The 24,642-nt window shown below is 52.2% G+C and overlaps 1 protein-coding gene across 5 annotated transcripts in view; it reads left to right on the top strand.

The window, feature by feature from the left end:
• Nucleotides 1-257: 257 nt before the first annotated feature.
• PPP2R5C (protein phosphatase 2 regulatory subunit B'gamma) overlaps nucleotides 258-24,642 on the top strand; it is a 127,297-nt gene continuing 102,912 nt past the window's right edge. The window contains exons 1-3 of one of the 5 annotated variants that reach the window (XM_042944307.1): nucleotides 258-490; nucleotides 1,374-1,439; nucleotides 14,879-15,041. In XM_042944307.1, coding sequence (XP_042800241.1) covers nucleotides 464-490; nucleotides 1,374-1,439; nucleotides 14,879-15,041 — 256 coding nt within the window. In that variant the 5' untranslated portion in view covers nucleotides 258-463. Of the gene's footprint in view, nucleotides 491-793; nucleotides 937-1,260; nucleotides 1,280-1,373; nucleotides 1,440-14,878; nucleotides 15,042-24,642 lie in introns of those variants that run through there. The other 4 variants (XM_042944303.1, XM_042944309.1, XM_042944304.1 and 1 more) reach the window with 4 other exon arrangements.

Here is a 24,642-nt window from a genome sequence, read left to right on the forward strand (position 1 = left end):
GTGCAGGGGCGGGACTGCGGGGAAGAGCGTTAGAGGGCACGTGAGGGCGCCTCGGCCAATGGCAGGACGCCTGGGGGCCAGCGGGGCGGGGACGTCGCGGGGGCGGGGCGGGGCGGGGCGGGAGCGGCGGGCCGGGCCGGGCCAGGCCGGCGGTGGGGGGGGGGGGGGGCTGAGGGGGTGACTGGGGGAGGGGTGGGGCGGGGCGGGCCGGGGGAGGGGCGGAGAGACGCCGCCGCCGCTGCCGCCGCCGCCGCCGCCGCCGCCGCCGCGGCTGCCGCAGCCTGTGGGAGCCTGGAAAAGGGGAAGTGCGAACGAGCGAGCGACTCAGTCCCCGAGCGGCGGCGGCAGCGGCGGCAGCGGCGGCGACGGCGGGGGTCGCGACGGCCGGGGCGGGGACGCTGCTGCTGCTGCTGCTGCTGCTGCTGCTGCGGGGGGCAGGCGGCGGCGGCGGCCCGCACCAGCCATGCCGAATAAAAACAAGAAGGAGAAAGTGAGTCCGGGCTCGGGCCGCCGGACCGGCCGGGGCGGGGAGGGCAAGGGGCAGCGCGGAAGGCGGGAGGGAGCTGGCCGGGAGCGGGGTGCGGCGGGCTCCGGGATCCGGCGGGCGCAGAAGCGCCGCTCCGGGGTGGGGGCGGGGGCGCCGGGGCCGCGGGGCCCAGGACGGGCGGGGGTCCCGAGGAGCCAGCGCGGGCGGGCGGGCTTGCGGGGGCGCGACCGCCGTGCGGGCGGCGTGGGCGTCGGGCCCCAGGCGGCGCGCGCGGTGGGCGTGAGGGGGCAGGTGCGGCCGCGGAGGTGGTTGACCCAGCCTCGCAGACGCGCAGGAGGGACCCCCGGGCCGGGGAAGGGGAGCGAATGGCTCCGGCTGGCTGTTGGTGAAGAGGGACGCTCTGGGGCTCTGAAATACTATTATTATCCTGGGTGGCGGCGGGGATGGCCGTGAGTGTGCTGCGTTGCATTTGGGAGTCGGGGGTGGGGGGGGGGGTACGCTTCTGCTCCAGGTGGAGCTTGGGAGCGTCTCAGAGTCACCCCAGAAATCCCCGCTCAGGTGGGAGGCAAGAAAGGGATGCAGTGTGGCTCTGTCGAAACACGGAGAGCACCTTACATTTGGTTTATCTATTTCTGCCTGAAGTTTTCAACGCCAAATACACATCAGGAAAACGAGGAGAGTCTGAGCTGGGGGGTGGGGGTGTCGCATCGCAATATTCTATGGTAACTAAGTGACGAGAGGCAGAATTTCTTGGAGGTATTGATTAAAATTAGCGGAAGTTCTGGTTAAATGGTATAAATCGGGTTTTAAACTGCATTTGGGGTTGTCTGATGTTTGGCAGTCTAAAAATTGAGAAGTCTAATTGACTCTGCTTGATATTTCCCAGGAATCACCAAAAGCAGGGAAAAGTGGAAAAAGTTCCAAAGAAGGACAAGACATAATAGAATCAGAGGTAACTGCTCTCAAATATTTCCTTTCTGTTTTGTCGTGAACACCTTTTAACTAAGGGCAGAAAAACAGCGTGGGCGAGAAAACACCAGGGTCTTCTAGAGTGTTTTCCTGCATGAGATTTTCTCGTAGTCTCCTTCGTAACCGGAAATTTTGGTTCTGTAGGTTTTACTGTTTCCGTCTGGGAAAATGTGGATGTGTTTCTGAAAGCTGTATCTGCAGCTGGTAGTTTTAAGTTCATAACCCCCACCCCAAATCTAGCAGCTCTCACTGTTGTTCGGGCTCCATTTAGCTCTCAGATTCTCCCCTCCGGTCCTTCCCCAGCAACCTGGTCCCTCTCAGCGTCTCCTCCTCTTCCTTCCATCACCTTTCCTTCCTCTGGCCAGGCCTGTGCCGCCCGTGTCCCACACGACCTCTCCCGTTGATGTCTGATTCCTTTAGCCTCTTTCTCCCAGAGCGTCAGTACCATTCAGTTTATCTAGTTCGGGTATTTTTATACAACCTTCTCTCTTCTACTTGTGTTCTCTGTCTACGTGGGCCAGTTGTGACGACTTCTGCTTCTCACCTGCGGTCTCATTGAGGAACAACCCAAATGCTTACGGAGGCCTGTGTCTACCTGGCGGGGTTGGGGTCATTCCTTTGACACCATTGGGAGCGTGTGCAGAGCCAGCACTCTGCCTGGTCTTGTCTTGCCTGTGACGAGTGCTTCGACTGGAGCACCCCGGGCTAAGGACCCAGGAGCTGACTCTACCCAGGCAGAGCTAACTGGCCCTTGTGGACCATTGGTGGCCGAGAAACTGCTTGATTCAGTGTCACAGTCTCTAGAGCTGGGTCATCAAGGTCCCTGGTCTTATCACAGATGACATTAGTTTGTAAGTGTCAGCCCCCTTCCTGTAAGCCAAGTTAGAATGAGTTCAGTTCTGTCTGGAAAACAGTTAACTGGCAATTATCAGCAGTGGGCTTTTTTTTTTTTTTTTTTAAGTCCCAGCATTCTCTTTTCCTTACAATTTGGTGCATCCTAAGCCTCCCTCCTCTTCAGCAGGTGGTTTATTCCAGCAAATCTGTCGCCTTCCCCAAAGCAAAAAGGAGAAACCCCAAAAAGTTTCTTAAATAGTTAGGGATTATTTATGCCAGCCTTTCCCTGTCCTTTGTTTATAGCCGACAATCAAGTTTTACTGTGGCATTCTTGCTTTTGACCTGCCTATTTCCGTGTCACTCTTTGGACTAAATTGATATAAGTGCAGTGCAATCACTCTGCAAGGTGGATGCTTTTTCTATCATTTACGGAGCTTTTGTTGCAGCCGCAAAGGCTTCCGGTGCTCCCCAAACCTTTCTTGCTCCCATACCTGTCTCTCTCACTGTTAGTGTGTCAGAGGACATCGGTGTGTATCACTCGTTTATTCCTGTTCGAGCAGAAAGAACCTGGCTAGAAGGGCGGATAATGTTAAGTTTGAACCTGAACCATCCCTCAGCAGCTCAAAGACAACCAGAACCACTAGTAAGTCAAATGCGTGTTTTTAAGGTGGACTGAGTTCCTAGACTGTCAGTTGCTTAAGACTCTTGAGGTGTGGCCTGCAGTGCCCGAGTGTGATGCCCCACTTGTCTTTTTGTATTTTTTCTAGTGCTACTAAGAGCTGGAGCCACAGAGCTTGAATTACCACCGACAAATACTGAAATGGTGGGCCCTTCACTCCTCATAAGGACACCAGAGGCAACATGGCACACTAATCACGACACTTGGGAGACCCCTCTGTCCGTTATTTTGCAGGAATGCAGATTGGGGCACTGCAGTGCACCTGAACTTTGCGTTGAGCCTGACTTTTTTTTTTTTTTTTTAATCGTTGCTTTCCCTCCTCCGTCTTCGTGTTGCGCCTTCACCTCTGGTTCCGCCCACTTACCAAACATGATTGACTCAGGCGCATTAAACCCTCATTCTTTTCCTCTCCTGTCAACGCTGCTCCGAACTTGAATGTTTTAACCTGAGCGATTCAGATAGGACTGCCGTGCCGTGCCGCTTTTCAGACCTGTTCAGTGTCACGCCGCCTTCACGGCCAGGCCAGCCTGTGAACTCACCTGCGTTAGGGCACCTACCGCAGTCAAGGCTTCACAGCCTGAGAGGCGGGCAGAACAGGCCGCCCGTCCAGAGCAGGGTAGCCAGGCTTGGGAAGTAATCCCGGCAGAGAAAACCTAAAAGAATTTGGCCTATGTTGATTGACTTAATACACTACTGCAAGACTGGAAAGGGTCCTCATACTAAAATCCTGGCTGCCTGTAACCCAACCTCATAGAAGACAGAGAAGCAAGTGACAGACACTGCAGAACGCTTTTGGGTTAAACAAAGGAACATTTGATGGCGTGGGGTCTTTAGGAAGGAAGATGAAGTCCCGCCTTAACGGATCGTAAGGGATAGAGCGGTGTAGGGGAAAGTATTTTAGCCTGGGGGTTATTAGATAGTAAAACTGCTGACTCCTGGTTGCCATAAATGATGTCACCTGACTTCTGTGGCCCTGTTTCCTCACCCCTGAAAACACTTGGTGAGTTTCCAGCGTGGCCATTTTTAACTCTGTGGGACAGATTAGGCATGACCCACAACTTCTCGAAAGAACTTTTCCCTGCGAGATGTATGGCAGAATATATCTTCCAATGTAACAAGATACCGTTAAAGGTTCTAATGGATGCTGTGCACATTTTGCTTTTTCTAGAAACTACTCCTTGAATGGTGTGTGTTGGTCCTTTTGTTTTACTCGCTTTCAAATACGATGTTTAAGTTTGACTTCTCCACATGTGCCCTGGGAACCAGAGCTTCTGCCCAGTCCTTACGGGTTTATTTCATGGCACACTTTGAAGGAGTGAGGCCGCAGATGGGCTCCCGGGGAACTGGAAGTTGGAGAACTCAGGAGATGGGCCGAGGGAACTCAGCTTGGAGCAGCCGTTCCCAGTGTGACCTTCAGAGCTGTGGAAACCTCACGAGGCACACTTGATGAATATCCAGAGTCTTAATAAATCGCTCAGAGATTCTTAAAGTCCATTTTAGAAGACTGAGACCATGCCATGGTGGTAGTTGTTGATAGTAGTTGCCTTAATTTGTACACTGCGTCCAAAGTTCTGTTTTCGAAAGTGTCTGTGCTCTTTGTAAAGTGACTTGTTTTAAGCACATTAAAGGTTGTTTCCGTGTTGTTCTCTGGCCGTGTATTTCGCATGTCCTGCTTCGGCTCAGTTTTGTTTGAAAGTCTCTACAGCATCGCTTACATAATATGTGTTGCTGAAAAGAAAGCGCAACAGTCCCCTCTCCAACCTGTTAGCTTATTCTGACACCTTCTGCCTTTAGTAACAAGTGTTCTCTCTCTCTCATCTGTCCCTTTACATCCTCTCCCGCCCCCCTTGGTGTTGCAGAGACAGGGAGCCAGATACGCTGGGGCCCCGTAGGTGTAGCTGGGGGAGTCACGTCTTAGCAATTAAAACAAATTTCAAAAATATTGATTCATTTAATAGTAACAATACCCATTACACGGTAACGTAAATTCACATTTTTATGAAAAGTATCTTTTCAAGAAAATTTGACTTTCTAGTCCCTCGGCTGTGTTTTAACCCGAGTGCTGGAGGACAGTGAAAGTAGTTTGTTGGTAGGTGTGCTTTCTGGGGAAGGCGGCTGTGATCGTCACCCTTGCGAGGAGAGTCCCCAGCTCCTCCCCCGGAACATCAGAGCCACTGTCTGGGGGCCGAATTCTGAGCTTGGGCTGCAGCTGGGAGCCTCCGTGCCACATTCCCCATTGTTCTCCTCCCACTTTTTTCCCACACAACCCTAAACGGGACTCCAGTGACACTCAGGACCCAAAAGACTAGTACTTTATTTTTATTTTTTATTTTTTATTTTGTTTTTTTTTGGAAATGCACATGCAACTATTAGTTCAGAGTGGGGTTCCCTACTTTTAATCGCCACCTCTCGGCCCACTTCCCCAGCCACTCTGCAGCCCGTTTGCTTAGAGCCTGGTGTTCAGGAAAGACAGGATCTGCAAAGCGGGTGATCAGCTGTGGGCTGGAGGGCATGTGAGTTAGGGGGAGGCGCCATGAGCTTCCCATCGCAGTGCCCACCTCTTCTCTGGAACCGAGTGACAAGCTGGACGCTCGGCAGACCCTGGGTGCCTCCACCCCACGCTCACCAGTGTTGACGGGTGGACCAGATGCTTCCCCGCAGGGCTGCCCTGTGCACCGTGGGATGTCCCCCAGCACCCTTGGCTTTCCCCACCAGGTGCTGCTAGCCCCGCACCCCCTCCACTTTTGACAACCAAAAGTCCCTCCAGACGTGGCCAGATGTCTCCTGGAGGGCGGAATGGCCCCCGGTGAGACCACTGCTCTAGAAAGACCCTCCCCAAAGGGTGAAGTATGTATGTTTGCTCGTAAATCATGCCAGACACATAGGCTTCCTTTAGAATAGCAATGCTCAAACCAAAGGAGCATCAGCACCCCTTTACAGTCCTAAAAATTACAATCCCCAAGAGCTTTTATTTAGGTCAGTTCTGGCCGATACTTTTATGAGAGATTAAAAGTGAAATGTTTAAAGTATTCATTAATTCATCTAACAGTAACACACCCGATACGTGTTAACGTAAGTAGCAGGTTTTTATGGGAAATAACTATCCACAAAAATTCACTGAGAAAAATGGCATCGCATCCTGCTCTTACAAATTTCTTTAATGTCTGGCTTAACAAGCTCACTGGCTCCTGGAGTCTGTTCCTGCATTCCGTGTGTTTTGATGTCACGTGTCTTGTGGCCTGTGAAAAAGTGACATAATGGTAGTTACAAAGGCAAATCGTGTCTTCGTGTTCTCATAAAAGCACAGACCCCGGGAAGTGTCTACGGGACCTTCAGGGGTCCCCAGGCCTCGCTTTGCGTGGTACCCTTCCTGTGCCCCTCACTGTCCGTCTGAGTCTCTTGGTCTTGTAAGTTCCCAGTCAGGCTCGTTGATTCTGAACTTGAAGGGAAGCTTTCCTCACCCTCTTGGCCCGCATTTTTCCCACCTTTGACATTCGAGTAGCAATTGTTTATCATTGACACTGACTTGTACGACTTTTATGTACCCTGGTTTGCCTCCCTAACTAGATTAAGTACTCGAGGACAGCAATTTAACTTGATTCTCCCTTGTACTTGCCACATATGTGAGAACCTGGAGGCAAGAAACGTTTGTTTGTGGATTTTACAAGTCCTCAGGAAGAAGGGGAGCTTCAACTCAATCAGCTTGCTGGGTTTTCCAGTTCGGTGAATTCGAGGGAGAAAATTGCTTCTCAAGAGGCTTGTTTCTTTATCATCTTTTGTTCCTCTAAGGAAATTTTAACGCAGAGAAATGTTCTCACGGCATCGTTTGTTTTAAATAAATAGCAGCGTCCTAAAGCAGAAGATTATGGTACTTAGGTCTTTTTCTAACGTCTTATGAAAGTTTTAAGAAGAGTTTTTTGTTTTGGGTTTTAGTTTTCTTTTATATAGCACCAGAGGCCAGGGGTAAGATGTATAGTCTCATGAGACCTTATTTTAATTAAAACAGTTCAGGGTAGGATTTCCTTTTAAGTAAGCTTTCCAATATGGTCTTCGGTGCTTTGTATGTTTTATTTTGAGTTTATTTTGGTAATTTTTCTCAGTAGAACGTACCTGTGTAGTTGACCCTTAAACAACATGGGGATTAGGGGTGCCAATACCCTCCCCCCTGAGACACGCACACACACCGAAAAATCTGTTGCATAACCATTGACTCCCCCAGAATTTAACTACTCATAGCCTACTGTTGACTGGAAGCCTTGCTGATCACATAAGCAGTCAATCAACACACATTTGGTATGTTACAGTTATTATGTTCTAGATTCTTTTTTTTTTTTTTTTAATGTTTGTTTATTTTTGAGAGCGAGGGGGCAGGTAAAGCAGCAGGTAGGAGCGGTCAGCACCCCTCTCCCTCTCCAGCAGAAACTCCATTACACGATAAGTAAGTAATTCTAGAAAGAGTTCGGCTGAATTACACGAAGCAATTGATAAAGTTTGCCGGGTCACGGCAGAAGCAGGGTGTCCGTGTTAAAGCACTTGCGGGTGAGTGCAGGCCCGTAGCCCCGCGTGGAAGGGCGGAGAGCCTTCCGCCTGCATCTGCTGCGTGAGCCCCCGTCTGCCACCAGCGGGAATCACGTGATACGTCCCCAAGTCACAGGGAAAACTTCATGTGAAAGATTTCAGCTGTAAAAAGTCTCCCGCGTCTCCCTAAAACATCGGCTGCCCGCTGAGGGGGGTCGGGGCTCGATGGCACCTGGCCCGGCGCCATCCGTACATCGTGGGCAGCCCAGACCTCCCGGGGCCCTGATCCCGGTCGGGTTTCAGAAGGGCCCCTGCGGGGAAGTGCTGCTGCCCACGCCCAGGCGGGGCGCTGTCATCCCGGTGTTCTCCACGTGGGGGAGCGAAGGACAAGCCCAGAAATGGGGGGGGGGGGGTAATTAGTTTGAAGACCTTGGATTTTCCTTCGTCTTAAATATTTTATTAAGGTGAGACTTAGCCTGGCTCTAAAGGGATGGGAGCTGTGACCTCATGCTGTTTCTGCCCAGTGGCGACGTCACAGTACCCGGACGGTGCTAGGCATTAGCCACATGTGGCTCTCTAAATTGCTGAAAATCAAATTAATTTAAAAATTCAGTTCCTCCATCACCCTAGCTGCACTTCGAGTGTGCGGGACCCGCATGTGGCTGGTAGCTACTCCATTGGACGGCAGATAAAGGACGTTTCCTGCTTCACGGCAAGTTCTGATGGATAGAGTAGCCTTAGAGCCTGCCAGTGTTTTCCAAAATAATTCCATTTGAGTGTGTGTATCTTACTTGACATTTGTCAGCTATTATCCTTTTTTTTTTTTTTTTTTTTTTTTTTTTTTTTTTTTTACATTTTTATTCATTTTTGAGAGAGTGCTGTGGGGGAGGGAGGGACAGAGAGAGAGGGAGACACAGAACCCGAAGCAGGCTCCAGGCTCCCTGCCGTCAGCACAGAGCCCGACGCAGGGCTGGAACCCACGAGCCGCGAGATCATGACCTGAGCCGAAGTCGGACGCTTAACCGACCGAGCCCCCCAGGGGCCCCATGTCAGCTATCACTCTTGATATAAAATGTCAAATGAGAAGGAAGTGGATGAAGGTAGGGAAAAGAGGATGGTGGAAGAGAAGGGGATTGAGGGACGAGCAGAGGAGGCCTTGCCACCACTGGTCCGCGGCTGCCTGTGTTCTAGACCTGCGCCTGATACCCCCACGAGGCCGCGCGCTCCCCCATAGGCTGGGCCTAGGGGAAACAGCGTCCTTCTCATCTTCCTTTTCAGATCGTCTGTCTTTATTTGTTTTGGAGGTCAAAGCACACACGGTTAGCAAATAAAATACTACAGAAACTACTCTCTCATTCCATCTGATCAGCTTTCAGGAGCAGAGCTCTCTCTCCCCCGTTCTGCTGATTAGCCCCACGGTCCAGATCTTACAGGAACAAGTATTGCATGGCAGAGGGCGGGGTCTGGAGGAGGGCGCCCTGGCCGTGACGGGGGTGACCTTTCTCTCTCCCCAAGTCGTTTTCCTCCCTTCAGGCCATGCTCCTCCACCTCGTAGACCTCCCTCCGGGTGGCTCGTTCATCCACAGTCACCCGGCAGGCGCAGCCTGAGACGCTCCTGAGTGCTGAGCGCCATCCTGGCTGCTGGGGGCGGGGGCAGCATGAGACACAGCAGGACACATGCACTCAGGCAGTTTGCTTTCAGTGAGTGCCAGGTGAGCTGGTGTTTGTAAGGGCACTGGCGGCGTTTGGTTCGAGTGCATCTCACACTTTGCGGAGTGGTGGTCCTGGGGCTCTCAACATCAGTAGCGCCCTCTGGTCACTGCACTATCAAAACTGCACTTACGTGCTTCCAGAGGCTGCTTCACGTGGTCGGCAACGGTCTCACCAAGGAGATATTGTTAAAGGTGACACCCGAATGTGAAGAAGGAGCCAATAGTACAGAGATCCGGGAAGGGGCGTTCCAGCCAGAGGAAGTAGCTAGTGCAAAGGCCCTGAGGCAGCAGCGAGCTTGTGTGTCCACTGGAAAGAAGGCCAGTGTCTCTTCGGAAGGCTGAAGAGAAATGAGGGTGACTTGAGCAGGAGGGATAAAGTCAAAGAGATAGGCAAAGGCAAAGATCTTGTCGGCAGCCTGTGGCAGGATTTGATGGGAAGCCATTGAGGTGGTTTGAACCAGGGAAGGGGGATGATCTAACTTAAGTTTGTTTTTTTTGTTTTTTTTTTTTTAAGTTTATTTGTTTTGAGAGAGAACGCATGCATGCCGGGCAGGGGCAGAGAGAGAGGGACGGGAGAATCCCCGGCAGGCTCCTCACTGTCAGCACAGAGCCCGACACCAGGGTTGAACTCACAAACCATGAGGTCATGAGTTGAGGCAAAATCAAGGGTCAGATGCTTAACTGACCGAGCCCCCCGGGCGCCCCTGACTTCAGTATTTAAAAAGCTCCCTGCTGTTGCTCTGCCATTGCTGGGTAGGAAACAGAAAGGCAAGAATTGGAACCAGGGACCCCTGGAAACACACCCATCAGATGCCCGGTTTACACACAGGCAGAGGTGAGGCCCCAGCACAGCTGGCCATGGGCGCTGGACTCGGGTGGGCTTGTCAGCTGACCGCTCCCTGGACAGGCCCAAGCTGAGAGAGTGCTTTTGTGGCTTCCAGCCCCGAAAGGCCGGAACGTAGAGAGCTTTGCTCTGAGCGGCCGGCTCCTACACTAGCAGCCTGAGTTTTCTCTACACAGTCTGGTTTCTCTGGAGACCACCTTTCTTGCCGCCATAAAAGCTAGAGGCTGACTGTCACAAACAGCAGGGTTGTCCCAGGACCACCTGTTGAAGAGACTGTTCTCCTGTTGAGAGGCCTTGGCTCCCAGTTCTGTCCCACTGATCTAAGTGGCTGTCCTTATGCTAGTACCATGCCCTTTAGATGAATATTCTTTTTTTTTTTTATTTTTTTTTTATTTTTGAGAGAGAAAGAGTACAAGCAGCAGAGGGGCAGAAAGAGAGAGTGAGGGAGACAGAGAATCCAAAGCAGGCACCAGGCTCTGAGCTGTCAGCAGAGAGCCCGGTGCGGGGCTCGAACTCACCACAACATCATGACCTGAGCTGAAATCAGACGCTTAACCGACTGAGCCACCCAGGACCCCATAGATGAATATTCTTTTAAAAGATCTTAAAAGGCATGCAAATATGGGTTTCTTAGGCTGTGTATCACATGGTGTCTGACACATAGTGGTGGTAGTTTGTCATAACATTGCAGAAGGGGAGAATTTGGGAAGATGCTGGAGAGTGGAATTGCTTGGCTGTGGGACACAAGGGAGGTGACGTCTGAAGTCCAGGGAGCGAGCAAGGTGCAAGTCTGGTTCCGCTGCTCCCTGCCCGATCCCAGGAGGTCGCCCTGCACCCTGGCTGGGGAAGGGCCCTGGTTCCGGCCCAGAACCGTATCTGGCTGTGATTAGCTTGGGGAGGGGGTTCCACACACTGTCGGGGACGCCAGGAGAATCCTGTGGAGGGCGGTGCCCTCCCCCCCAGGCGCTGACCATTACATGTCCCTGTGGCTGCTGACGTTTGGAGCTGAGGAGAACGATGTGCTCCGAGCATCTCTGTTTCTCCAGGCCCCGCCTTTCTCTGTGGCTCAGGGATCCCTTCAGGCCACCCTCACCTCCTCAGGCCTCGCCTCCCTTCAGAATGCTTCTCACAGGGGACCTCGTACGTCTGTGCATGGGGGGAGGCCATCAGATCTCTCCCTTCCAGCCGTCCTGTCCTGTGCATCCTCTGTTCTGTTGTCACTGCACGTCAGGGCCCAGATCCTGCTCTTGGCTCAGCCGTCCCTCAGCCCGGCCTCCCCTCGGTGCTCTGCCCCCCCGCGGGCACGGGGCACGGTCAGGCCCCCCACCCCCGACAGCCCGATGCCTCTCCTGTGGCGCTTTTCCTCCCGGCCACCTCTCCAAAGCTGTCACGGACACTCCGGGCCTCCCCACCTGCCCTTACCGCCCTCAGCAGCCGCCACCAGCCCCGAGGTGCTGAGGCCGCCTCGTCGGACGGGTTGACCCCCTCCTTCCTGAGAGGCTTTCTTCCCCCAGCCCCATCCCGCCTCCCCCACCTCTTCCCACTCCGTGCTCCTCTGCTGGGCATTCTGGCTCATTCAGTGGCTTCAGTGACCACGCAGATGGCGGCTTCCAAGTTCACATCCCAGCTCACGTGACGTGTCCGAGGGCCGGCCGAGCAGCTGCACCGCTGGGCAGAGAGGGCGGCCAAGGGCGGGCAGGTGGCGGCCAGGACACCGAGGACAGGACTCAGACGTCGTCCTCGGCAGAAAGAGAGCGTCTTGGGGGCGTGAGGACGGGTGTCACCGTGTCCTTTCAGACCCAGCATGCTCACGACCGGGCTTCCCCGCCCATTTCTCCTTCTCATCCCAGTGACCGGTGCCCCCAGCTGCTGGTCAGCGTCCTGGGGTGGCTGACACCCCCGTGCACGGCCCGGATGACTAGCCTAGTCTGCCTTCTCCCCTCCTGCCCAGTCCATGCTGCAGCCTGCGGAGCCTTTCCAACAGGAAGATGGGTTCGCGCTGTCGGCCCTTCCCCATCCCCTGAATGGCTTCGGGGTGCCCTGCCAGGTGAAGGTCAGACTCTGGGCTAGTCGGCTCTGTGGGCGCCCGCGGCCCCCAGCTGTCCACCCTGAGCCCTGCCCGAAGGCGGTCCCCTCATGACACGGCCTCAGGGGGCCTCCCTACCTGGTTGGTACGGGACATTGCAGTGTCCATGCCCTCCTGGAGCAGACATCCCGTGGGGGAGAAGACAAGACGGCCACCTTGTAATGGAGCCCGGCCAGGCGGGCAGCAGCCCACGTTGCCGACTGCACCGCACGAAGGCCTCAGGGAGCCGATTCAGGGTGGGGCGGTGGGAGGTGCGGGGCCGGCCGGAGCGGGAGCTGGTGACCCGAGCATGGGGCTCTTAGGCCACGTTAAGCCCACGGGCTGAGAGTCTTGGGAAGTGACTGCAAGTTGGCCTGGGTGGCACAACCAGGGCCTCCTTCTAGAAGCTCACTCTGCCTGCCCCAAGGACAGTGCTCCGGGGCAGGGAGACCAGCAGGGCCCATAGCCAGGAGCCACGGCTCGGAGTCAGCAGGTCTGAGGGGGCCCTTCCTGCTCTCTCAGTCGTGAGAAGCCTCACGGGGCGTGTGTCCTGCACACAATGTCCGTGTGCGTGGAGTTCGTTCCGTTTTATGAGTTCACCCGGCGCCCGTGTGCCCGGCTCGTTGCAGGAGGTGCCAGCCCACTCCTGGCCCGGCGGGGGCAGCCACGTGCCCAGTTGTCCCCAGGGTCACCGTGTGTACAGCACGGGATTCGGCCCAGTAAACAGGAGGTGTCACCTTTAACCTACCGGACATGTGTGTATAACTTAACGTTTAAAACAAGTACGTGGCTGAGGAGGAGCTGTTGGTGACAGTAGCGGGGCTGGGGGGTGGGGGGGTGGGGGCAGCTGCGGAAGCCGAGCCGAACCGTTTTAACCTGGGGAATCCTGGGGAGGAAGAGGGGTCTGGACGGGGTTTAAGGAAGACCCGGCTTTTGTGATCAGGTGGAAAGAGTGACACGTCGAGGACAATGTCCAGAGAAGCCCACTGTCAGGAAGAAGCTGCTGACTGGGAGGGCGGGGCGCCCAGGCCCTCGCCCCCCGGTCTGAGTCCTATGTGCACGGGCATCCCGCATCCCGGAAAACTCTCCCCAGGGATTCTTCCGCGCCTTGTCTAAAAATACAGCTTCTCATGGGGTTGTGGGAGGGGGGATGGGCTAAATGGGTCAGGGGCATTAAGGAATCTACCCCTGAAATCGTTGTTTCACTATATGCTAATTTGGATGTAAATTTTTAAAAATAAAATTAAAAAAATAGAATAAAAAAATACAGCATCTTGGGGCGCCTGCGTGGCTCAGTCGGTTAAGCGTCCAACGTCAGCCTGGGTCATGATCTCCCCGTTCTTGAGTTGAGCCCCACTTTGGGCTCTGTGCTGACAGCTCAGAACCTGGAGCCTGCTTCGGATTCTGTGTCTCCCTCTCTCTCTCTGCCCCTCCCCTGCTCGCGCTCTGTCTCTCTCTCTCTCTCAAAAAGAAACATTAAAAAAAATTTTAATGAAAAATAAATAAAAATAAAGCTGCTCTTAACTTCTTAGTAAAAATTCCACTCAAGAACGAGAGCCGATCGTTGGGCGCCTAAGTTGGCGTGAGCTCTCCCAGCCCAGTGTGACTGGAAGACCCTTAGTGGGCTCCTGCTCCCAGGGTGAGTTGGGTCGGCTTTTTACAGCCGCACACGGGCACCTCCGAGCTCCGTCCCTTTCGGGCAGACCGGAGGCTCGGGAGGGGTGAGCAGGCTGCACAGAGAATCGTGACGGTCGACGCCCGGTGCGCCCCGGCATCGCTGCGGGGGGCCATGCACGTGCGTGCACCTCTGAGCTCCCCCCCCCCCACCGTGGGCCTGCGCAGGCGTAGGGACCCCCGGCTGTGCCGCACGCGCCCCCGTCACCCTCCCGCCTCCCCTCGGGTGTTTGCACAGCCGCTCCTGTCATTGCACGCGTCCTGGGACGTCCCAGGTTGCCGCAGTGCAGTGTGGAGCTGCACGGAGGGGGTGGCGAGAGGGAGGAGCACTTCCTGAGGCTCCAGGGACAGGTGCTTTCACGTGGCTCTCGCACATCGCCGAGGGCGGAGTGGTGCGCAGGCAGAGGGGCGAGGTGCCTGCTCCGTGAGTTTCCTGTGGCTGCTGTGCCCATGACCACAGACTCCTTATCTTACACTTCTGGAGGTCAGAAGTCTACAGTGGGGCCCACGTGAAGATGTCGGCGTGGCGGATGCTTCCGGGAAGCCGAGAGGAGAATCTGCCTCCTGGCCTTTTCCAGCTTCTAGAGACCTCGGGCGCTACTTGGCTCGTGGCGCCTTCCTCTGACTTCTTCCAGTGCCTCTGACGCTCTCACCTCTGCTTTGTCATCTGCTTCTGTTTTGCCTTGTCTTGTCTGGTAAAGCCCTGTGATGACTTGGGCCCCCACCCTGATAATCCAGGATCCTTACCTCATCGCATCTCCAGAGTCCCTTTTGCCAAGTAGGGAGACCTCCTGGGTTCCAGGGATCAGGACGTGAACATCTTTGGAAGGTCATTGTCATCAGCCTGTATATATCCATCAGCCTGGATGGCAAATGCATAAGAGAAAAGTTTGAAACAGGAGAATCTCTAGAAACCCAGCATTACTAGGGGCGGGATAGGGCACGGACTCCAGCCACTGTAAGGAGGGACGTTTAGGGCAGAGTGGAGTAAAAACTGTCCCGGAGTAAAAACTTGTGTATATTTTCCAGATTCTAATTGGGCTACAAGATACAACCGTTTGACATATGCGTCTGTCTGTTTTTGTTTTGGAAACAGATTTCCGGCCGGAAAAACAACCTTCCTGCTACCCCGTCTACCGTATCCAGCAAAATAAAAGTGCCCGCCGCTCAGCCCATAGTGAGGAGGGACAAGCGGCAAAACTCTTCGAGGTTCAGCGCCAGCAACAACAGAGAGCTTCAGAAACTACCGTCTCTGAAAGGTAATTTTTATCATTTGCCTTTTAAAAGTTCGAGCGTGCCCATTCAGGGGAGGAGTAACGTTCCCGTGGTTTGCCAGCTGCTGCTTCCTCTGCTGCCTTGATAGTCCACTAGGGTCGTCTTCCCTGTTAACGTTTTGTTTTGTTTTGTTTCCATTTAATGCCACTAACTGGTCTACCCAAGTGGTACTTCAAACTCCAGAGCTGTGGAGGGTGAACGTCTCACGTGTAGTCCAGGTGGAATGCACTAAATGTCTTCGTGTGAGTCGTAAGCAGGCCGGCTGGCGTTCCCTGCGAGGACTTCTCTCCTGCATTTTGTCGCCTTTGAACTCTAGCGATTCAGAAAGGAGGTGCTGCAAAGAGAGCACTCGTAAAAACTGCAGCGGGGCCTCCTCGTTTTCCTGGTCTCAGAGAAGCGAGAATTTAGCCATAATCCTTTGTGGGCTGTCTTCGTATGAATCGTTTGGGGATTACTCTGCCCAGGGGGTGCTGCCAGGGAATGGTGCCCTTTGCTTTGAATTTCCCCCAAGATGGCATAGTCCCCCCTTTCCACCTGAAGGTGTTTGGCCCCTAAAAGTGCTCCTCTAGGAGATGTTGAGGTCGAAGTAAAGAAAACCAAGGAAAATAGGGTAAGGACCCCAGAAGTCAAGTGCAAACCTCTGAACACCTTTATATTTGCTAAAATAGAAGACTGGTGTAGTAAACCATCAGACAGTTTTCATGCCATACATTCACAACAATGGGTCTTTTTACAAGACGAATGAACCCAGAGCACCCTTACAGGCATATTCTAGTGCCTTCCACGCTGCGGGGCGGATAGCAAGGGCTCACTGCACATGCGCCAGATACATCGGGCAGGGGCAGGGATGGAGGGAGGGAGGAATGTAAGGATTCATCGATGCCTTTCCTGCCCCTCGCCTGCTAGGAATCTGGGCTGTCCACTCACTGCAGCCTGCAGAGCACGAATCTGGCTTAGATAACGTCTAGCTTCGTCTTAGATAGTACGCATGCTAAGTCATTTTCGGGAGGGATGAATCCACAGGGCACAGGAGATTTTCAGGACAATGGGACTACTCTGTATGATACATGGCACTTTGCATTTGTCCAAACCCACAGAATACACAGCCCAAGGAGTGAGCCCGGACGTGAACCTTGGTATTTAGTGAACGATACTGTATCAGTATTGGCTCATCAGTTGTAACCAACGCACCCACACTAATGCACAATGTTCATAATAGGGGAAACAGGTGGGGGACAGTGTGAAACCTCTGCATTCAATGTTTCTGTAAGTCTCAAAGTCTAGTAATTAAAAAAAAAGAAAAGAAAAAAGTGCTTCTGTTGCCATCTTCTGAGAACCCCCGGCTGTTGGATCTTTGAACTTTTAAGCCAGGCCTTTAAAATCCTTCATGACAGCATTACTGTCTTCTTTGGTTGGTGATCATTTGGATTTATCCACTAATTTATCGCTTTATTCTTCATTCTTGTTTGTATCTCAGACTTCTCTCCTGGGATCATCTTCCTTCTATTTGAATATGTCGTGTAGAATTTTCTTTCATGAGAGTCTACTGGTGGCAAAGTCTTTATGTAGAGAATATCTTTATTCTGCCCTCATTCTTGAAAGGTGTTCACTGAGTATTGAATTTCAGGTTATTTTCCTTCAGTACAATGAAGATCAGCATTTCACTGCCTTTGACTTCCATTAGGATTGAGAAACCAAAAAGGAATTGTGATTCTTGGCCATTTTTCTGATTTTTGTCTTTAACATTTGAGTTTTCAATAGTTCCACTGCCGGGTGTCCAAACGTGGGTTTCTTTGTTCGTCAGTCCTTTTGGGGATTCATCCGGCACCCCTGTGTTATTGGACTTCCTCAGTGGTGGAAAGTTCTCAGCTGTTGTTTCTCCTACATTTATCTCTCTTTTTTCTGTGGCTTTAATCAAGACATATTAGACTTTTTCATTTACTGTCTTTCTTTTGATCTTCATCTGTATTTTTCAAACGTTTTGTGACTTACCATGCCCTATTCACGATGAGAGTCTCACGTTATCTACAGTGAAGGACCGGTTTTCTTTTTCTTAATTCTCAACCGATCGTGGACTAATGCTTTCATAAAACACAGTAAAAGTAAATAACTATAAAAGCGAAATATCAAATGCAGCCTTTTTTGTTATGATAGCCAGTGGACCTAAAGTTGCCTCGCTAAAGTGCCACCAGAATCTTTAAACACCATGCCTCATTTCTGTTGCTCAGAATCTTCAGGTCTGTCTAGTATGTGCTGAACTCGCTTTGTTCGGCTTTTAACCTGAGATATACTTCTTCGTTTATGGGAGTTATGTTTCTAGCCTGCAGCATGACTTTCTCATACTTTCCGTTCTATCTCGGGTCACCCTCGTCGTTTCCGTGGGTGCGGTAAGCATAGCTCCTTTGTGGTCCGTGTCAGGTAATAACGTCATCTGAAGTCCTTGTCACATGTTGTTCGTGATGCCTTACTTTCTTGAGTACCTGACTATTTTCCACTGTGTGCTGGTCATCGTACTCAAATATTTAAGATAAATTAAAACCTAAGACAAAAGTGCCTTCTTCCATAGGGATTTGGTTTTTCTGGTCTTTGCTGCTTTTGCCACACACCTGGGTCACCACCGGTGTGGGAGTGTTGTAAATCACAGCACTCATTTATTATGACTTGTTAAATCCGTCAGGCTGGTCGTCCGGTAAAATATTCCACTTACTCCCTGTCGTTCTTGTACATAGAGCCTTTTATTGGATGGAATGCCGCGTAACGCAGGAGAGACTGGAATCAGTGCCAGATACGCATTCGATCTGGTGACTGTCCTAAGTGATGCCAGATTTTACAGTGTGTTAGGGTGCTGACAGGTTGACCTCTCCGTGAGACGATGACACTTCCCTCTGCATCTGCACTGTCCAGAAGTACTGATGGTGATTTGCAAGGTATATTTTGGCATCCTGCCAGCGTCTGTTTGCCACCAACCGTACGCTAATGCTGTATACACCATGCGACCGTGCTTCCTTAGGACAGCAGTGGCTCTGGAGACTTAACACGTGATCTGGCATTCTTCCTCAAGCAGAGCCGTCTCCTACCAACTGGAGATACTTGGTTACCTTGACGCATAGTTCCTACTGGAAGTCAGGACGGGCTTGATGTTCTGCCTTTTAGTTACCAATTTCCCTCAAACGGTGAAAACCTAAAGATTTTTTTCTGGTTTTCTCTTTTTTGAATATCGTTATGAACTTAGAGATCCCATTGATTTCAGTGTGCTTCAACCTACTAAAATTGTTATCCTTTCTGATGTGCAGATACATAATTTTAAGCATTGGGTATCCTTTGGGCTAACTCCCGTGTGTGTTTTTTGACATGGATGCATTTATTTTTGATTCCTTGATTTCTGAGACAGTAAGATGTCCCCCAGCCTCATTTTGTACCTTCCTTGTCCCAGACCCGGAATCGGCCGTTTTCAGAGAGTCCTGATTTCTTTCAGTGGGGATTGGTTTTAGAGACCAAAATCTGGGTGCCGGGGGTGATTGTTGCTATTGGACTGATGTTGCTTTTAAGTGCTGTCAGCGGAGGGAGTTGGTATATAAATACATGTACATTTTAGTCGTGCTTTCTTACTGACATTTTCAGTTCAACTCTAATAGTACGGTATTTTCACACGTTTCTTGAATTTTCAGTTTTATCTCTTTTACACTGAAAATCTTGGTTTCTAACATCGTTGACGTAATTATTGCTATATCCTATTAAAATCATTCACAACAACAATACTGATATTATTACAAACGCTAGGCACTTTGAATTGGCTCATTTCATTGCAGAAAAAGCAGTTGTGTTTTTATTGGGATCTCATCACCTTTTTAAATGTCCGGGAAGGATGGTCTCTTTAGGAAGTTTGCATCCTCTTACGTAAGAGTGTGCTCTGTGAAGGCCACTTTCATTTCCTTTTAGGTTTTTTAAAGTTCCCCTTTCTTATTAGGTTTGTACCTAGATATTCTGTTATTGTTGCTATTGTGAGTGTCTTCTAAGTAGTTGTTAATTATTTACGCGAAGGCTGTTGATTTCTGTGTCTTGCTTTCACATCCTGCTTTCTCGCTGAATTGTCTTACTGTTTGCAGTAGTTTTTCAGCTGATTCTTTTGGATGTTCCAGGTACCTGGTTAGATCTGCATGTGAAGATAATCTCACCTCTGGGGCGGGGCACCTGGCTGGCTCAGTCAGCATGCAGCTCTTGATCTCAGGGTCGTGAGTTCAAGCCCTACGTTGGGCATAGAGCCTACTAAAAGGAAAAAAAAAAGATAACCTCACCTTTTTGTTCCTAATTCTTATACCTCTGGTGTCTTCCTCTTGAGTTGGCTGAAAATTCCCATAAGACGTTACATGTGGTGGTGCAAGTGGGCACGTTTGTCTTGTTCCTGACTTTAATGGAAATAGAAGCAGGATTTTTTTTCAATGTTTCTTTATTTAGAGAGACAGCACGCACACAGGGGAGGGGCAGAGAGAAAGAGAGAGAGAGAATCCTAAGCAGGCTCACACTGCCAGCACAGAGCCCGACATGGGGCTCAGTCACACGAACTGTGAGATCATGACCTGAGCTGACATCAAGAGTCCGACGCTCAGCCAACTGAGGCGCCCAGGCATACCAAGGAAGCGGGATTTTTTAAAAACCATTTATTATTCTGTGGTGATCCTAGGTTTTCAGCCATTACAGGTTTTGCACTGTAATATAAATTTTTCATTGTTCGCGTCTTTGAAGCTTTTCTGAAGCTGGACGCAGAGAAAGGAGGTATTGGATCAAAGCCTATGTGATACCGCCCAGATGCTGTGGCCCCAGACACGCTCTACCCAGAGCGGATGAGACGTCTGTCCCATTGCACCTTTTCATTCCTGGGGTCGTTTAAAATCTTGAGTCATTTGTTACGTGGAGAGTAGTATTTCCTGTTTTTATTCATTTAACAGTGAGGCTGAATGTAGACTTCGGGCCTTTCCATTCAGAGATTTCCCTGAGTTAGTCCCTTCCTTGACCATTTTTGGTCTGGAAGGTAAAGTGTTCAGATGCCAAGTGAAGGGAGATGTTTTGACTGCCGTGTGGGAGGAGTAAATCGATCAAGCAGCTTGTAAGAGCCTGGGAGAAGTAGTCAAGTCCTAGAGAAGCAACTGGGACTTCACCGCAATTGTGACCTTGGGGCAGAAATTTTGAGTTGCTAAGCGCTTGGCCTTTTGTGAAAGAAGTTGTTACAGTATTGTTGGGAGAATTTACGTTAATTCCTAAAACTTGGCTTTTGAACTGCAGTGAAAATCTTCTATTTCTTGCCTTCCTTGTGTGAAAATTCAATACTTCAGCCGTATTCAAAGCAGTTCAGTTTCTGATACAACTGAAAACTTTGCCATACAAGCGGGTCACTTTTACTGCCTAGAGATGAACCGTGCCTGTATTTAGAGGGAGCTTGCCTCGTGGCCATTAGTCGAAGAACACGACCATGGAGAGCGAGAAGGTGCCAGAGTGCCTGCCCTAATTCTGGTGGGCTGAGAAACTGCCCCCATCAGTCCTGTCTCCTGCCACGTGCTTGGATTTCTGCGTCTGCTCCTGGTGGCCCACAGTAACAGAGGAGATGGCCCAGGCGCGGCGAGGCAGATGCCAGTTCACAGCAAATATTTCCTGACCGTCTGGGTTGTCCGGAGCACGGGGAGGTGCTCAGGGAAATGACAACGACCAACGGCGGCCCTGGCCCTCGGGGAGCCAGCCGACCCACAATCCACCACGCTTTTCGCACTCAGGCCCCGCGTGGCCACATTCCGTCAGCGGCTGGGCCGCAGACACGCCACCACGGCCACCCTCGCGCGTGACCGAGAGCTGGCGCCACATCAGCCGGCCCGGCCCTTCTCAGACACCCCGCTGTCCGCCCTCCTCGGGCCACGGGCCTGGCTGTCGCTGCCGGGGTCAGTCTGGCCTCTGCCCCCTGTGCTCTGGCCACCCCCTCGGAGAAGAGCCTGGCAGTCTTCTTCCAGCTGTCACCTCCCACTTAGTCTGGCTCAGGCCTTCCCCGCCGGGGTTTCCCACAGCACCTCACACTCCGCTCGCGACCAACGCGCACACGCACACGCCATTCCCTGGGTGTTCCCATCCTCCGTCCGGTCCCTCGCGGCCCTAGACGCTGGCTCTGCTCCGTCTCTGCCTTCCCCAGAGGCAGCCACCGCGCCCCGCCGTGCCTTCCTGCTCCGTTGTGTCCTGAACCACCCTGGCCCAGGCCTCTGCCTTCTCTCTTTTTTTATTAATTGTGGCAAAATAGTCATAGCATGGTGTTTGTCGTTTTAACCACTCACAAGTGACCCTTTCAGTGGCATTAAATATGCCCGTGGTGCTGTGCGCCCACACCTCCCTCTCCTCATCCCCGTCTGGACCTGCCCCTGCTCACCCGTGCCTCCCACCGCCCTCCCCCAGCCCCGCAACTGCCTTCTACTTCTGGCCCTAGGATTTCAACCCCTCCGGGAAGTGAATCATACAGAATTGGTCCTGCTGGGTCTGGCTTCTCTCTCTCAGCCTAGTGTCCTCAGGGGTCATCCACGTTGTAGCCTGTGACAGGGTTTCTCCTTCTGTTTCTTGGGTTTTGTTTTTTTTTTTTAACGTTTATTTATTTTTGAGACAGAGAGAGACAGAGCATGAATGGGGGAGGGGCAGAGAGAGGGACGCACAGAATCCCAAGCAGGCTCCAGGCTCTGAGCGGTCGGCACAGAGCCCGATGCGGGGCTCGAACTCACGGACCGCGAGATCATGACCTGAGCCGAAGTCGGACGCTTAACCGACTGAGCCACCCAGGCGCCCCTCTTGGGGTTTTTTTTCTAAAGTTTATTTATTTTGAGGGAGAGAGAGAGAATCCCAAGCAGGCTCCATGCCGTCAGCGCAGAGCCCGACGCGGGGCTCGAATCTCATGCGTCGTGACATCATGACCTGAGCTGAAATCGTCGGACCCTTACCCGACCGAGCCACCCAGGCTCAGTCTTCCTTTTCAAGGCTGAACATGCTCCATCGAACGGCTAGACCACAGTTCGTGCGTCCATCTGTCCGCTGGTGGACACTCGGGTTGCAGAACACGCTGCACGTGTTAACTTCACTGTCCACCCGTGTTCCTCTCGTGCAGCGTGTCACCAAGGGCAGAGCTGTGCTGCTGCCCAGGCCAGCATCTGCCAAGGATGCAGGAGACACACTTTACGGAAGGAACGGAAGGGCCTTCGAGCCCTCTGCCTGCTCCTTCCTCGCTTCTTCAGTTTCCAGAGAGCTGCGGTGACGTCCCCTCTCATGAGGAGACCAGTGCAGGCTCACACACACCCCCCCTAACTCCCCGCCGGCTCTTCCGTGTACAAGGAGGTTTGCTCTTAAGAGCTGACGTGAGAGCACCTTAATCTATCGTGCATGCTGGAGGCACCCAGGGTGGGTGCCCTGCCTTCTGTGAGCACCTGTTCTGGCTCTAAAGGTTCCCGGCCCAGCTGTGGGGACAGTGACAGCAAGTGCTCGGGGTGAGCTTTCCCTGGGCTCCTCCACGTCCCCCTGCTGGCCGTGCCCGGGGACCAGCCCGTCCACGCTGTCCACTCACAGGACTCGCTCCCATGGACAGGGCGACCAGCGCCTGCCCCTTTGTCCTTGCTGTTGGCAAGCAGAAGTTCCCTGGCAACCTTTGAACACAGCTGAATGCTAGGTATCTTTGATCTGCCTAAGGAAAAAGTCTATTTTAAACTCTAAGTGAAGCCAACTGTTTTAGGTTAGCTCTCTTGCCCAACGAAACGTACATCATCCGCGGTCCTACAGCTTCCAGTTTAAAAAAAAAAAAAAAAAAAGATAGTGCCAGCCAGCACAACGGCCACGCCGTGCGACACTGCCATTCTCGAGGTTCAAAAACAACTTGCTTTTCAATGAAAGAAAGCTGTAAAACTTCTTGACTAAAATATGAGCATATTTAATTTGCCTGCAAAATTGCCTGGGAGATGAAAAATAAAACCTTAAGCTAAATTTAGAAATGAAAACTGGAAAGTTTTATTCAGAATTGCTAAAGCAGAAATAAAATCAGTGGGATGTATTTACAGGCAGTTTGTTTTTAAATAAAGACCAAAACAAAACGACAGAGGGACCAGAGAATAAAAAGAGTAATTCGGGTTGTTGTTGTTTTTAACCTTCACTTCTGTACCGCACAAAGATGTTTGCACTGGCATCTCTGATGGGAGGCCGCACGGAGGAGGGCTGTGTGCACCCAGAAAGGTGCCCTTCCTCCGTGGGCATTAGCTCAGGCCCTTCCCCCCCCCCCGCCCCCCCCCCCCCCCCCCCCCCCCGGGGCTGTAGCAGCAGGGAGGGCGGGGTTGGGTGGTCGAGGGAGAGTTAGAGACCAGTAGGGAGGCCATCGTGGGGGGCATGGAGGGCAGGTCGACCGCTCACAGGTGCTGCAGGAGGGGGCAGCGGGAGACCCGGATTGTGCACCCGGGGGATGGGAAGTGTTGCCATCTAGGCAACTAGATGGCGTGCCCCTCCTAGTTATGTACTACAGGGAAGAGGTTCAAAGAGCAGGAAAGGGGTTTATAGGATCAGAACAGAATTGGTGTTACTGCTTGAGTCGTCCGTCATTTGGGGCGTTCGCTGATGCACCTGCCGTTTGCCAGGCACCGTCCAGGGACTGGCGGGGGGAGGGAGCCTGTGGCCCAGGGAGGGGGTAGGAAGGCTTCTGGAGCGGGGGTGGGCAGTGTCGCAGAGATCCCCTATCGGCTCTGCTGCGCTGTCCTCCTGCAGCCCGGGGATCTTTCCGAAGCATTGTTGGTAAAGGCCATGATCTTGGAGTGCTGCGGTGTGCACGGCTTTCAGCCGGAATGGCTGGAGCCAGTCCCTCCCGAGCCCAGCACGTAGTCTACTCCGTCTGTGACATTGGCACCTCCTGACACCCGAGGAGGTAGAGGATCACGTACGCCCCCTTTTCCGGGTGAGATGAGAACCATCCTGGGGTAGTCAGGGTGGTGACAACTTGGTCGCGGTGCCAGGGGCGTGGCTGCATTCGGAGCCTCTCCTGGGCTGGTCTCCGCAGTGAAGACGGTGCTCCAGAGACAGGTTGGACCCTGGTAGTTGTAGTGAGCGTATAGATTCGGTGCAGAAGTGGCAGAGATGGTGGCAAAAGTAACTAGTCCGTGACTCATTCTTTGAGGCCGGGAGGGAGTCCACAGCCTCTAGTTCGTCGGTTCAGTTTGTCTTGCCTGATTTAGGCCAATTTTTGTTTGTGTGTTTTACGTACAGGAGCTCCTTTACACAGCACAAGGAAGAAACCTTCAGGATCGTAGTTCCTGGGTGCTCATCACAGCCCATTCTCTGTTCTTAGCCTACAAGCCAACGGGCGGCATTCATTAAGGGTTTCCCCCATGCTAGCTTAACCTATGCGTCTTTTTAAAAACCATCATGTTTAACTTTTATCATAGTAGTATGTGCTTATTTGATCAATGCTGAGAGAGATACAGACACTTCAGAAAGAAAAGCCACCCGCTGTCGTAACACTCAACAGTGACTGTGGTTCATATTTTGGGAGTGTTTCATCTTATGATCATACTATTTCTGAAAAGTTATACACTC

This window comes from Panthera leo, chromosome B3 (genome assembly GCF_018350215.1).
Source record: "Panthera leo isolate Ple1 chromosome B3, P.leo_Ple1_pat1.1, whole genome shotgun sequence".
Classification (NCBI taxonomy): domain Eukaryota; kingdom Metazoa; phylum Chordata; class Mammalia; order Carnivora; family Felidae; genus Panthera; species Panthera leo.